The 16,309-nt window shown below is 34.5% G+C and overlaps 1 protein-coding gene across 8 annotated transcripts in view; it reads right to left on the bottom strand.

Moving 5' to 3' along the window:
* Positions 1-16,309, bottom strand: part of DMXL1 (Dmx like 1) — a 128,794-nt gene that overhangs the window by 45,459 nt on the left and 67,026 nt on the right. For 7 of the 8 annotated variants that reach the window (XM_032335423.1, XM_032335417.1, XM_032335419.1 and 4 more), the window contains 4 exons: positions 15,766-15,842; positions 13,016-13,143; positions 12,224-12,472; positions 3,636-3,814 (listed from right to left, as the gene is read on the bottom strand). In XM_032335423.1, the coding sequence (XP_032191314.1) occupies positions 3,636-3,814; positions 12,224-12,472; positions 13,016-13,143; positions 15,766-15,842 (633 nt within the window). Of the gene's footprint in view, positions 1-3,635; positions 3,815-11,275; positions 11,901-12,223; positions 12,473-13,015; positions 13,144-15,765; positions 15,843-16,309 lie in introns of those variants that run through there. The other variant, XM_032335424.1, reaches the window with a different exon arrangement.

Genomic DNA, 16,309 nt, shown 5'->3' with positions numbered 1-16,309 from the left:
CTCCAGAGCGCAGAGATTGGTTTCCAACAACATGGAGGTATGTGTTAGTGATGAAGATGGAGAGAAATAACACACTAACTGTATATTTTGGAGAAGCGCTGACAGATAGGCTGATAAGTATGGAGAGCAAAGGACATAGAGGAAAAAGACTATTTCTAGGTTTCTGACTCAAGCAACTATTAGAATGAAGATGCTGTTTACTAGTAGGAGAGAATGGTAGTTATAAAAGGGAGGTGTTGGACAAAAGAAATATAAAAAACCCAAATGTTGAAAGAGATCAAGATTCACAGGTCAAGTTGAAAAGGAAGGATGAAGAAAGGACTATGGAAGAATAATAGTAAGGTTAGGGGAAAAAAACTAAAAGAGAATGGCATTAAGAGAGAATGACATCAAGGAGGAAATGGCTGCATGTGTTGAATACTGCTAAGAGTTCAAATGAGATGATGATAAAAAAGTTTCAGTTAGGGGCACCTGGGTGGCTCAGTGGGTTAAAGCCTCTGCTTTCGGCTCAGGTCATGATCCCAGGGTCCTAGGATAGAGCCCCACATCAGGCTCTCTGCTTTGCGGAGAGCCTGCTTCCTCCTCTCTCTCCATGCCTGCCTCTCTTGCCTACCTATAATCTCTGTCAAATAAATAAATAAAATCTTAAAAAAGAAAAGAAAAGAAAAGAAAACATTCTTCAAAAAAAAAAAAAAAAAGAATTTGTTTCAGTTATATGTAACAACATGGATGCCCCCAAATCTCAACAGCAGCTTCAATGAGGTAGCTGTGTCAGAAGTCATACAGTGCACAACTATGAAAGGGACCCAAGATAACAGAAAAAAAAAATATGTGTATAGTTTTAAAAAGCTGAATGATAACAGGAAATAGAGAAACAGAGTACTAGCTGGAAAAAGCTCTGGGATCAAAGGAGGATTTGGAATGAGAGACAGTAGAGCACACTTCTGTCCTGATGGGAAGCAATCAATAGAGATGAGAGTCAAAAGTAGAGAAGAAAAGCACAGATGGGATTCAGAACAGAACAGAAGTCTCTGATAGGAAGGACTCTTTGTCCTTATTAACAGGAGGAATGAAGGAATGAATAAGATGGGAACAAGTGTAGTTATAGCTTCATGACAGGATGGTAAGAGTTTTAATGCCTTTCAACTTAGAGTTAAGAGCGAAGATGGAAGAGGTAATACAGGAAATCTGAAGTTATAAAATCTTTGGTGTAGGGAAGACCAGTAAAGACACATAGCAGGGATAGGAGAAATTCTGAAAGAGCTGAGAGAGAAGCTCCTAAGTCCTCTCACCAGAAACAACAGTAAAACTGCACAATGTTGTAAAAAAATACCCACTTAAAGATACTGGATCAATTGATCAATGCATACAACCCAGAGAGAAGCATTTATTCAAGAGAAATCAACTGGAATCTCTGGAGAAACAGTGAGAGCCTGGCATTTTAGTCATTTTGGTTGGGCTGCCACTACTCCACCTGGCCACTCTGTGCTGTAGGACAGTCCATGAGCACTAAGAACTCTGCTGCATGGCCAGAGGTGGTTATCTTGAATAAAAGTCCCAGGTCCAGGGGCACCTTCAAAAGCAACAGCTATCTCAGTACCAAACGACTAGGAAAGGCTAACCTCTCAACTAGCCTGAGGCTATGGTATGAACTGGGACAGGGACAGACCAGCCAGAAATTTAACAAGATCCAGGAACAAAAGAGCTAAAGAAGGCCTTCCTCATCATGGATGCTCTATCAATTAAAACTGCTTCAAAAATGAAGATGACATCAAGATATTCCCATATCAATAAGGAGCTCAATAAACATTTGTTGAATAAATGAATGACTCTGCAAAGGGCAATAAAGAACAAGGAGAGACAAATACCTGTCTTTACCCCAAGAAAAATATAAGAAAAATAAAAGCTACTGCTTAACATGCCTAAAGCATTGTTGTCAGCAGAAAATAGTTAGGTATTCAAATAATAGAAGAAAATAAGAAGAACATCCAGAAGTTGAGAACATGAGGGATGCGGCTGATCACAGGAGAGGCAGATAGGCCATTTCTGCTCTGCATAATGGCACAGGAACATGGAAACGACCATGCAAGCTGAAACCATTGTTGAAGCAACCTTAATAAACAAAGGAAAAACTACAAATATTCTGAGACTAGCAAAAACATTTTTCAAAATATTAAAACTCTTATGGTTGGCAATAAATGTATAGGGAAATGAAAAAATAGTAAAAAATAGTATTTATTTAGCATACTAAAATTAAAATACTAGAAATATTGAGAATTTGTTTTATTTCTTTCTTTTTTTTTCTTGAAGATTTTTATTTATTTATTTGAGAGAAAGAAAAAACAAGTGAAAGGCAGACGGAGAAGCAGGCTCCCCGCTGAGCAAGGAGCCCAATATGGGACTTGATCCCAGGACCCTAAGACATGACCTGGGCTGAAGGCAGATGCTTAACTGACTGAGCCACTCAGGTGCCCCATCAAGTATTTTACTTCTTTGTAAATAAATTATCAAGAGTACTTTGAGTGGGCAAACTGTCATACATGTTTCTAACTTTGTATCATCTTCCAACATTTTATTCTTTACACTTTCAGTGCTATGAAATATTAGCCAGAGTGGGGCTTTTTTTTTTTTTTTTGGCCAATTTCAGTATGTTTAGAACACCTTCCTCGTTGTGTTACATTTTCCTCACTTCTGTTGACAAGTTAGCCCTCACTAGTCCTCTGGTTGCACATCCAGAATCTTTCAAACAACAGCAGTGTCAGTAGCCCCAGTGTAAGCTACTTTTCCATAACTTTGTTTACATTTAACTTTTTTTTTTTGGTAGAAACCATCTTTCATTTTTTTATTTAAATCCTACTAGCCGACATACTGCTTACATTCAATCTGCATGTCACTTCCAGGGCTACCACTTGTCATTGTTTGGTTGCACTTCCATCTTCACAGGCCAATTCCCTCTTCTGATTATCCAGTTTTGTAAAACGTCACTTGAGTTGGACACTTTGCTCTCTGTATACAAACTGAATAACGGGTCCTAAATGATGAACCACCAATAGACTCTGAAAGAACTGTTGTGACTGATCACTGCACACGAGGTGCACCTGCTCTTTCCCTAGTGATGTGTGGACAGAAGAGCCAGCAGGGGAAGTTTGTACTTGAGGTCACTGCTCACAGTTAATAGACTGGAAACTCTGAGACATGTTGCTGAGGGACTTGTTACTTCATTAAATAGCAGAAACTATAACATGTGTATATGAGAACCATGCAGGAGCGTCTACAGTACAGAAAAGGAATGAGAGCAGCAATGGCCCTGGGACTTCTTGTAGTCGGGATTCCTTAATTACCATGAAGTACCTTAGCACTAAGGTGTTGACTAACATATCTTTTTTCATCTAAGAACTGTATTTTGCTTAAAATATAGAAACCATAACTTATCAAAGGACTGTGTCAAAAAACAAATGGAAATGTCTAAATATTTTTGAGGGTTTTTTGTTTTGTTTTGTTATGCAGCCTGACAAAATGAAATCTTTCTAAACCAGAGTGGGAAAACACCTGGAGCAGCAACAATCCACTTACTTCAAACATTTTCATTTCCATTTCATTACATACATGTTGTTCTAGGTGGCACTTTTTTTTACCTTGGCTATGAAATAGTCCCAGATACTGAGCTCTGGTGGGATGAACTTCTCTTGGACTGTCAGTGACTCCTGGCTGACTGCTGATGGGGAAGAACTCGGTAGGGCAGATTCTCTACAAGAAATTTTTGATGGCCTAAAACGTTTGTTCTGTTTCTCTCCTTCTTCCACAAGTGAAGAAACTAATAAAAACAAAATAAAGTATTATTAAAGTAAGTACTATTTCCACTGTACTAATTTCAGATATCTTTACTTAAGATTTAAGGTTACAAATAAGCATAAACACAAAACTGAGATCATTACAACAGGTTAAAAAAGTAAGTAGAAGTGAGGCAAAAATCACTGTAAAAACCAATCTTTGCTTTTATCTCAACTTATCCCTCATTCTCTAAATGTTAACTTTTCTATTCCATATGTGGGTAATAGGATATAATATCTGTCTATAAATGAGTACAAAATTGAGCTATGATCATGAATGAAAATTATCTACATCCCTTTACTTTGGAGAATATCATGGGAAACAAAGAGTATCATGGGATGTCAATGTTAATTAAAGGCACCAACTTACTTATGAGGTTCTTTAGTAATCCTTTGGCCTTTTATCTACATAGAAAACTGAATGTTTTCTCTGAAAATATATAAAAGAATTCAAATACGTTAACAGCTGAATTACACTGACTCAGACTTCCGGAAATGGCCTGCACATGGAATTTTCTGGTCAGTGGAATAACAGAGAGGGAGAAAATACAATCTTTGTTGTTTTAACTTTTAAATACTTAATGATTAGTATTTTCTTAGTATTTTACTTTAGAGTATTAAGGGAAAGAAAAACAAGTTACACAAATCTATAAATAACAAATACTAAGTTACAAGATGCAAATCATCAGTACAGAACCAAGGATGTTCCAAAGAGAAGCATATGTCTAATTGACAAGCAAATAACTCTGCAATAAGGCACACCAATATACTCTTCCAATGGTTCCAGTGAGAACTGACTTACCTTCTTTTTTTTTTTTTTTTTTAAAGATTTTATTTATTTATTTGAGAGAGAGACAGTGAGAGAGAACATGAGCGAGGAGAAGGTCAGAGGGAGAAGCAGACTCCCCATGGAGCTGGGAGCCCGATGTGGGACTCGATCCCGGGACTCCAGGATCATGACCTGAGCCGAAGGCAGTCGTCCAACCAACTGAGCCACCCAGGTGTCCCCTGACTTACCTTTCAAAGGAATGCAAATATGTGTTCTGTAATATAATTTTGTTTTATTGTTTGAAGCTACTCAGCTTGCATAAACAGCATGCTCATGCATTATATCAAGCTACAGCCAAGCTGAGTTTAACAGACTGATTTAGTGATTTCAGAAAAAAAGGAAATTAAAATGGAAAAAATTCTAAAAGATTGCCAAGACGTGGTATGATATTACATAAACTCTCAATGATTTTAAAAATAAACTTTTGGATTAAATGTGTAAATTTCTTTTTAAAAAAGATTTCTTTGTTTGAGAGAGAGAAAGAGAGAGCATGCGCACGAGTGAGAGGAGAGGCGGGGGAGAGGGAGCAGCAGACTCCCTGCTGCATGGGAGTCTGACGCGAGGCCGAACTCAACACCCTGAAAACATGACCTGAGCCGAAATCAAGAATCAGATGCTTAACTAACTGAGCCACTCAGGTGCTCCAATTATTTTCCTGTTTTTAAAAGCAACTGGTAGTCAACAATCATGTTTATTTATTTATTTATTTATTTATTTTTTTTTTAAAAGATTTTATTTATTTATTTGACAGAGAGAAATCCCAAGTAGATGGAGAGGCAGGCAGAGAGAGAGAGAGGGAAGCAGGCTCTCTGCTGATCAGAGAGCCCGATGCGGGCCTCGATCCCAGGACCCTGAGATCATGACCTGAGCCGAAGGCAGCGGCTTAACCCACTGAGCCACCCAGGCGCCCAACAATCATGTTTCTAATATACGTTGTTGCATTCATATTCATTCTAAAACAGTGGTTATACCAAATTCTGATCAAATAAAAAATAAATAATATAAATGTATTTTTTAATCTTTCAAAAAAATTAATGCTGTGGTTTAAAATAATCATTTAACTTTAACATTACTATTTTGCTTTTTTTGTTTTTAGATTAGAAGGCATATGAACATAGAAACTTAAAGAATCTCTGGAAAAATAAAACTTACAAACAAACTAAATAGATACATTTTTGCCAATACAGCTATATGATAAAAAAAATCAGAGTTTTAAAACCAAAACCTAGTAAGATTTTTAAATTAAAAAAGAGAAAAATTTACAAGTATAGTCAATGAAACCAGATACTGACATGAAAACAAGAAAAGTTACCACACTGGGGGTAAATGTTTAAAATGACAGAGTCAATATCAGAAATATAAAACTACTTATTAAAATACTTTTGATGAACAAAGAAAAAAATGGCAAACAGTTCACAGTACTGAATGTTCTATTGCTTAAAATGCTATAAATAAAAGGACCTGAGTGATGCCTCCCAGCAAACAAGAAATAACCTGTAGCTTCTCATTAGCATAGTTGCTTCTTCTTTTCCAATAAATTATAGCAAGACTTAAGATGATTTTATGTTTAAATCACAGTGGGTTAGCATAGTCATGAATGACCAATAGAGACTGCAGAGTGGCTGAAGGCTCAACTGGTGATTTTTGAAAATGCTAATAATTAAATATCAAGAATCTCTGTCACTCCTGGATAAAAACTGACTCCACTGTTGCATTACTAAGGTGGTAAATGGCTACTTTACTAGTAATAGAAGAAAAAACCAGTATTAGGGAGAACTGTAAAGGAACTTGGATATGGAGCTTAGAAATTACAAGGAACATAGAGAAGCTAGAAATTCGGTTAAAAAAACCCAACGTACAATGGATCAGAAAAGACAGAATCACTCACTAACATAAATTTTTTAAAATTTCTTAGCTGCTTTGGATTCATATAAAGTACTTTTAAGAAGTACTTTTAAAGTCAAGATAGTACTTTTAAAGTCACGATTTTAAGAACCTCTATCCTCACTCCTAGTACAATCCTCAGTGACTTCCTGGAACTATGGACGTGACTCCCTAAGAACGCAAAACAAAATGGAGAAATGGTTTAGAGACTACATTTAAAGAATGGGCAGAGGAGGTACAGAGGAGTAAGAAAGACAATATTGCTTTTTATCATAAATTCTTCTGGACTACTGGATTTATTATCATGCACGTATTTTGATTTTAATCAAAACATAAGAGGAAGGCTCACAAGTTAACACTTTTTGAGTTTATCATTTTATTTTCTTTTTTTTTCTTTTTTATTTTTATTTTTATTTTTTTTTTAAAGATTTTATTTATTAATTTGACAGAGAGAAATCACAAGTAGACGGAGAGGCAGCCAGAGAGAGAGAGAGAGGGAAGCAGGCTCTCTGCTCAGCAGAGAGCCCGATGCGGGACTCGATCCCAGGACTCTGAGATCATGACCTGAGCCGAAGGCAGCGGCTTAACCCACTGAGCCACCCAGGCGCCCCAAGAAAGGCTCATTTTATTTTCTTAAAAGAATTTATTAGCAAGCATGAATGAGGGGGGGTTGGGGAGGCAGAGGGAGAGGGAGAAGAAGACTCTCAGTTGAGTGAGGGATCCAACAGGGGGCTTAATCCTGAGATCATAACCTGAGCTGAAGGCAGGAGCTTAACCAACTGAAACACGCAGGTGCCCCAAGTTTATCATTTTAAATCAGACAAAATTAATGTTCTAAACCTAGACTTAAATATTTATTTTTAAAAGTGACCTTAAAGTAACCAGCAGAATGATCTCATTCTCTGCTTATCAATCTAAGGCACACTTATCACAAGACTATTCATGAGTATGCCAGAGAGTACATGAAAAAGCAGGGGGCGCATTGTCCTGTACCTTCAAGTATAGCTCCAAAATTTAGGGGATGGGAAGATGAAGGTAAGTAATTTAAATGATGATTTAAAATATTTTACTAGAAAGAAACAAAGATATGGAGAAGATGAAAATCAGGTAAGTTCAAGATAAAACAGATCCCAATCTATTTCTTGCTTTTGGCAAGACAGTTAAGCATAAGAGATCTCCGAAGAGGTATATATATATTCACTCTCCTATAGCATCCATTTCAGACAAAAAGTTTGAGAAGTACAAATACAAGCCAACACTTTATTTAACCCATTAAATAAAAAACAAATTCTCAAAATTCTATGCAAAACATGACTTTACAAGTAAACTTCAAAGATTCTTAAAAGGAAAATACCAAAATAGATTTGAGGAGCATAAATTTAAGGCACTTCTTAATCCACAAAGAATAAAATTAATGCTAAAAAAATGTCTGACAAGTGAAATTTTCCAGATTTTAGTTAAGATTGACTCTCAAGGATTGGTAAGGCACAGTACCTTACTTCATAAGTACCTATGAAAATGAAATGATGATTATCTTAGTAGAAAGTAGTGATTTGTCTCCAAATTGCAGAGCAAGTAGTTTCCAAAACAGTTGGGTGTTCAAAGTGATTCACTGGAATGTGGAAAGAAAATATTACAACTATTACTGAGATTTATTTTTTAATAAGCAGAAGTGGGGAAAAGGAAGAGAAACAGGGTAAGAAGGGGAGAAGGGAAAGAAGAGAGGAGGAATGGAGGAGAAGAGAAAGAAGGAGGAGAAGGCAACAGAGGAAGGAAAAAGAAAGGGGGTGGGAGAAGGGGAGCAGAAAGGGGAGGGAAGTGGTAAGGGGAAGAAGAAAATCTGTCAGTGTTTAATACCTGGATCAGCAGGGGTACATGTATTTATAAATAAATAAATACACACATAATGAGGATTTGCTCAAGCATGTTTTGTAGATAGGGTTATATAATAAAAAATCTGGAGATAACTACTTCTCCATTACCCTGAAGAACATGATCCAGATGTGCCTATAAGATTTCAGTTCCAGGTCAAAAGACTTGTTAAAAGTGAGAAAGGAATACATACATACAGTGAAATACTATTCAGCTGCACAAAGAAAACTCTATCATGTGCCACAACATAGATGAACCTCAAGGACACTGTGCTACATGAAATAAACCTGTCACAAAAGGACAAATATGGTAGTTATGAAATGAATAGATGCTTTTTAATGAAAATTTATGCCTGTCCCTCAAAAAAAAGTGTGTCCAAAGACTCTAACAAAAGATGTATTCCCTTCTCTGGCAAAACTAGTTATTTTTTGGTTCAGTAGCCAGTTAAAATTGCTGGGCATATTCACATCTGTATTGTAAATAGCTGATCATTTTCCATTTTAAAAACGCTGAAATCTTATACTTTTTCTGGTCAAGAAATATTGCTATTTTATGTATTTTACTAAAGGGAGGATAGCAATGACATGTATAATCACTAAACCCTGAACAGGAAACTTAATTTTATACGAGTTTTAGGGGAAAAGCAAGACATTTGGATTTCTGGTCTGTACTTAACATAATGGCAAAATGTTACTTATATTTTTTGCCACTCAAATGGCAAAAATATACTTTAAAATGTCTAAAACACCATTAGCAGTCTCATAGTTAAAAAAATTTATGCTTACTACAAATAAAATACTCATTTTATATTTTATTCCTCAATGAGGAGACATACAAAATCATTACTATAAATTTATCAAGATGAAGATGGAAAATCTACAGTTCTCATTATTGCAAATATCATGACAAAATACAATAAAAATCCTTCAAATAAAAACACTGCTTTGCTTTATAATAAGCAATCAAAAGCAAAGTATGGATTTCTAACTGTTAGCAGAAAAAAAAATAATTTTTCCAAACTTGCTATTGCTCACCTGATTATTTATTTTAAAAATTAACCATAATAACAAAACAATTACTAACTCCACAAACTTACACCTGCACTAATTTTATTTTTTTATTTTTCATTTATTTATCTTTTTAAAGATTTTATTTATTTATTTGACAGAGAGAGATCACAGGTAGGCAGAGAGGCAGGCAGAGAGAGAGGAGGAAGCAGGCTTCCCGCTGAGCAAAGAGCCCAATGCGGGGCTCGATCCCAGGACCCTGAGATCATGACCTGAGCCGAAGGCAGAGGCTTAACCCACTGAGCCACCCAGGTGCCCCTGCACTAATTTTAGTTAGAAAATATAAATCCTTCACTAATATGTGATGTGGAATTCACCCAGTTAAATGATTAAAAAAAAAATTACTGATTAAATTCACATTTTTGTTAAGAATTCTAACCCACCAAACTTAAATCTAATAGAAATCATCTATCATTTTCTTACATTACAAAGCTTAGTCAATATTTAAATTTTGTCACTAAAAATATTAGTGGATTAAGTATATAAAAGACATGTAGAGAGAAACAGAATTTAGTTGATGATAATGCTGTACAATATGTTGGCTAAGTGAATTTAAGTAAATAAAAAAAGAAAATAATTTAGTTCATGAGACCATCATTGCGAAGAAAACTGAAATCAGAATTTACACTAGAACAAGAAAAACAAATGGTGACTTTTAATTTGTCTTCTAGTACTAAGTTACATCTATGACTGATTCCATAGTTTCTGGGTCTTCCAAGACAGATGAGCAACACATAACCTGGATGCGGACTTAACACTAAGGGAACCATGTGTTTTAAGTATTCTGCGTTACTTGCCACCAAAGAATTAAATGTACAGATGCAGGTAATTTTCAGTCACTTTCACTAGGTAGGGTTCAGTAAGTGATGGAATACAGTTTATAGATAGTACCTATAAGATAATTTTTATAAAGACACTTGTGTGTAGAAACAACTAAAACTGAGTGGTTCAACAAAGAACTTAAGACTCTGAGTAAGGTTCTTTACACATCTGTGCTTAGTTGAAATGGTTGGAATTGAGAAATGGTGACTGGTTAGTAAGAATATTTTTAATTTTTTACAGGTATTTGGACATTCCATAGCAAGAATTTATCCCTTTTTAATATTTTGTATTAACGAGATCAAAGTTTTAATTGATTTTCTCTTAGGACACATTAAAAACAGGTCCACAATTAGTTTACCAACTTTTTTTTTTTTTTTTTTTTTTTTTTTTTCCTATCCCTTTTTTTTCAGTTTATTTTTTTTTTTTTTAAATATTTAATTTATTTATTTTTTTTTATTTCCAGCATAACAGTATTCATTATTTTTGCACCACACCCCGTGCTCCATGCAATCCGTGCCCTCTATAATACCCACCACCTGGTACCCCAACCTCCCACCCCCCGTCCCTTCAAAACCCTCAGATTGTTTTTCAGAGTCCATAGTCTCTCATGGTTCACCTCCCCTTCCAATTTCCCCCAACTCCCTTCTCCACTCTAAGTCCCCATGTCCTCCATGCTATTTGTTATGCTCCACAAATAAGTAATCTCAGTAGACCTATAAATCTTATTCTCTCTTAGACTTAGACTTTTCTTTAACTGAATTCAGATATCTGAAGTTAAAATATATTCCAAGGCAAATTTCATGAAAAGTTAGTCTTTTTCTTTTTTTGTCCACATAAAAAATAACGCACAGGAAATTACTCCTTAAAAATGAAAAGAGATGTTATAAAAATGAAAATATTTTTTAAAAATTGAAAACTAAGATTATTACATATGGGTTAATAAATTATAAAACAAAAATTTAACAGCTAGGTAGAAAGCATTATGAAGATCCTTTTCACATCAAGATATAATATATATAGTTTCAACATTAGAAAGTCTAGAAACAGGGATACAATTGTTTAAAATATTTACTTTTCCTGGTATTATGAACACTTAGAAATCCAAAACCCCTAATGGCCAGAATCATAGTATGCAAAACATAAAGCAGCCTCATTTGAAATGTTTTCCAGACATTTCAAGCCATAGTCTGATTTACATGATTAGCATTGACATTTATTCCTACACATTTAAAAAGATGTTGAAGTCTAAGGAATAGAAAACATCAAAGGAAATAATTTAAAAGCAGAATAAAAAGCAGAGATGGTTTTCTGAAATGCTAATCATTGTTTCAAATCAAAAATATGGCTTGATTAAAGGAAATTTCTCAATTTTCTATTTTAAGTGCCATACAAAATAAAATAGGCCCAAAGTACCCCAAACCCTCCAAAACAACACAAAGCAAGCTGAGCCGTAAAAGCCTATTTCTAAAGCTAGTATCTTGCCTGCAAGACTGGGAGGGCTATGAGAACTGATGGTTGAAAGAGCTTTGGTAAAGCCCACACATTCCATGGAGAATACCACTACCTGGTGGGGGCTAGGCATAGCAAAGTGCCTTCCTGCCAAAGAAAGAAGAGAGAATCTGTATTTGGGATAGAACAAAGACCAGTGTTACAGAATATTTCAGAAGCAAATGATTTAAGAAAAAATACATTAGATACTTCTAATGGTGCACGAGTGTCTTACAGTTTGAAAACTGCACCAGAAACTTGACACTGTATTTTCACCATAAAACCATTTGTTCATGCTTTAAGAAAACGGTCTGTAACAAAAACTTTCTGTGAATTAATTAAAATGTAATTACACTTGACAAAGTTATCATTCGGATGAACAAATATAGTTTCAGTCTTAAAAATAAAAAAACAAACATGAATACACTAACCAGGTAAAGCTTTTGAATGTGTGTGTTCTTTGTTGGGAACATGTGCACCTCCACCAAACACAGCAGACCACATTTTTTCATTCAGAGGATGGGCCATGATCCGAAATAGTTCATTACTGGAATGTGTCGCCAGGCCATGGATGAAGAGACTCAGATATACTGCTGTGAGAATCTCACAGAGCAAGACTGTAAGCCCTGACTGGGCTTCCTCGCCAGAAGAATTCAAAAGTCGGATCAGAGAAGTGATTCCTAGAACAAACAAACACAGCTACCACTGACAATAAATTTTAAAAAGAACTGTATCTTTTAATTTTTTAAAAAACTGTCTTATATCAGGATTGAAGTTTTTTCTTCTCTAGATTCACAGACTAGTAGAAGTTATTACAGTTAATGCACAAATTTGTTCAATTTAGAGAAACAATGAAAATCTACCATCTAATACAAATCTGATAGATAAAATTTAATTCCCACCACAAATGCCATTCTATCAAACATCTATCATGACAAAAAAAATTATAACAAGTGATATAACAAAACATTTGAGTTATTTTAGTAAAACTGCCAGGGAAATACCAATGTTACAAAGGAAAAAAAAGACCAATGTTAAGTTTAACTGCGAAATTTACCATGAGTGCTAAATACTGAAGTGGTATCAATTCTAACAATATTTAACACTGATTATCATGCAGCAAAACCATACCAAATGTACTTTGTCCTCATTTGATTAAATTTAGGCTAAGAAAAAACTCATATATATTTATTTACATACATATATCCATAAATTATTTATACCTGGCCATTGCGCTGGTGATGTATTTGGAGTTATTGCTTCATCTAAGCTTCCTGTTTTCAAAGAATGTCGATGGGGAAGCAGTACTGTCTGATACATCATTCCAGTAAACTGATTTGTTTGGAATGAACTAAGAAAACAGAACATTTAAATAAGAACAATCTGTAATAATATAAGACAAAAATAATACAAATGTAATGATCTAAAATGAAACATGTAATATTTCCACGTTTTAGATCTAACTTCTAGAGTATCTTAAAATTCAAATTTTATTAGTTATACTGCTATTATGATCCAAGCACTGTTCTCTATAGTCTGGTGCTATATTAAAATCAAGTATCCTTTAAGTGTAAACATGTAAATTTTCTAAATTAAAATACACGTGATAATTTTTAAGTATATTTATTTAATGAAAGATAAAAAATACATACAAATGAGAAAACTAAATCATTCTTGACACAAAAAGCAAGCTGTTCTATGAAAGTTCAAAACAAGGTTATCTGGTTGAAAACAAAGTCAGTTTAGGTTGAGTTTGATATTTAATGGCTGTCAGTGCTACATTAGGTTAGGTTACATCAGGTATATGCACAAGAAACCAGGGATATAATGAAAAATGTGGTTTCTGTATCCATGAAATTTATAGTCTGGTGGAGGAATCAGATACAAAAAACTTTATCAGATTGCTTTCTTTCTTTATTTCTTTGAAAGAAAGTGAACAAGTGAGCAGAGGAAGAGGGTGCAGAGGGAGAGGAAGAGAGAGAATCCCAAGGAGAATACACAACCAGCAAAGAGCCTGAAGTGGGGCTTGACCCCATGACCCTGAGATAATGACCTGAGATGAAATCAAGAGTCAGGGGCCCCTATCATATTGCTTTTAGAGAACAAACCTATGCATACAGGGTTATGAAAGCAAAAGGTGGGGAGCACTTTACATAATTTGGGAATTCAGGGTAAGCTTCTCCAAGTAAATGGCACTTCATACTAAAATAAACAGACGAATGAACAAAGTAACTTGCAGCTTGACATAAACTATGAAATAAATCTGAAAGAAGATGGTACAAAAATATTTGTTAAATCCTGTCAGAAATTCCTATATCAAATATGAGTAAATGAACGTCATATTTAAACATAGCATCTATTGGTTTAGATCTGTTCTGACTGGCAAGTCTTTTATTAGACTTAACACTTTGATGCATTTGTAAATAGTTTCTCTTGCTTTACTTTGCAGTTGAGAAATGGCAGGCTGCAAAAAAAAAAAAAAAAAATCCCCCTGCTACAATAAACCTATGGAAATGATGAAAAAGATAAAGATACATTGATGAAAGTAAAGCTCCACTCAGTAACAAGAAAGTGAACTCTTGGAGGATGAAGGTCAAAGAAATCAAGTTGAAACTACCCTGGGAATGCAGAAGCAGATTAGTAAATTGAGACTCCCATGGTAGAACTGAAACATAAACAAGCAAAAATCAACACCGCCAAGGAAGGCTAATATCAGGTAAAAATCAACAAATTCTGTGAATGACCTGTACCTGAGGAAGCAGATTTAGAACATGACAGAAGGTGCTTTATACTCAGAGACATTAAAACAATTAATACAAACAGTAAGTTATAAAAATAAAAGTGACCATTAAAATCAACAAAGATATCTTAAAAATGAAAAACAGAATTTATAAAACATAAACTCAGCCTAAATAAAAGACGAGACATTGCTGAAGAAAGAGTGAGTGTCTGGAAAATGGCATTAGGATTTCTCCTAAAATGAAGCAAAAATAAATAAAGAAAAAAAATATGAGATGAAAGCTAAAAGGAAAATAAGAGAAACCTGTAAGTTCCAATACCTAATAAGAAATAGGAGACAAAAGACAAAATATTTAAAGAAAAAAAGTCAAGAAACAAAAACAAAGGATCATAGGGGAAAAATAAGAGAGAGGCAAACCAAGAAACAGACTCCTAACTCTAGAGAACACACCGATGGTCACCAGAGGGGAGGTGGGTGGGGGAATGGAGGAAATAGGTGACAGGGATTAAGGACGGCACTTGTGATGAGCACAGGGTGATGTATGGAAATGTTGAACCACTATACGGTATACCTGAAACTAGTATTACACTGTATGTTAACTAACTGGAATTTAAGTAAAAATTTTTAAAAAAGGAATGAGAATTTCAAAGAACTAAAGGAAGATACCAAAGTGTTAAACAGTGTGTTTTAAAAGCCTAGCTAAATTATAGTGAAACCTTGGGCTATAAAGGGAAATATCATAAACATCACTCTTTAATAAAATTTTTCTCAATTTCAAGTCAGTTACTCCTTCCTGTGTGTTCCCTGAACCTCTCTTCATATTATAAATATACAATGCAGTACATTGTAATGTTACAGTATATAATTATAACTGTACTATAGTACTTATCACTAAGTGCAATGTCATGTTATATATATTACTTATCAACTTGTACATTTGTTTCTAACTAGATGGACCTCAAGAAAGGAGAACTTATCTCCGTGTGTATCACAAGGCCTGGCATTAGGCAGTAATCAATAAAAGTTAACTAGTTACACTGACAAATGAAAACATTCATTTGCCACAAAGGCAGAAAAGCTAAAATTCAAAGATGGAAAAATAGTACTCATCATTTCAAATGCTTTTGGTATTATTTAAACTGTCATAAACAGTTTTTCTAAGCAAGAGCATACAAATTCTGAAATCTCATCAGTTATTGCAAACATTCCTAAATTTCACAAAAAGATATTTACCTGTAGTTATGACTACCACAAAGGCACTGATAAATACAAGCAGAAAGTGAGGCTGCTAAAGTATGCATTACATATACCTGAAAAAGAAAAAAAAAACAAAATTAAGTATAACTTTTAAAAAATCAAACTTGTCTCAAGACCTACTATAATCTAGCAATGTAAAAAAGATGGAAAAACTATTTGGTCCTTAAAAACTATTTCTGTTTTTTCCTTAACACTCATTTATGCATATAGAGATCACACTACAAACAAATTAAAAACACAAAGGCCATTGGCAGAAATCACAAAACACACACCTGCTACCTAATTTCTATTTTAAGAACAAATGGGAACAGATGTTAGCTATTCAGTAGTGCATAAGCCATGTATTAAAAGAAACCCCTCCAAGATTCAACCTTCTTCCTCAATGAAAATATGAAAAATCTCAGTCTGATAAATGATAGTTTACCTATGGACAGGTCACTGAAGCATATGCTAACATATATTCTAACTACAAGAGAAAACAAGCAATCAAAAGAGAATGCAATTACTTAGAAAAAGAAGA

Source organism: Mustela erminea, chromosome 3 (genome assembly GCF_009829155.1).
Source record: "Mustela erminea isolate mMusErm1 chromosome 3, mMusErm1.Pri, whole genome shotgun sequence".
Lineage (NCBI taxonomy): Eukaryota > Metazoa > Chordata > Mammalia > Carnivora > Mustelidae > Mustela > Mustela erminea.
This window is presented reverse-complemented; position numbering and strand designations above follow the sequence as displayed.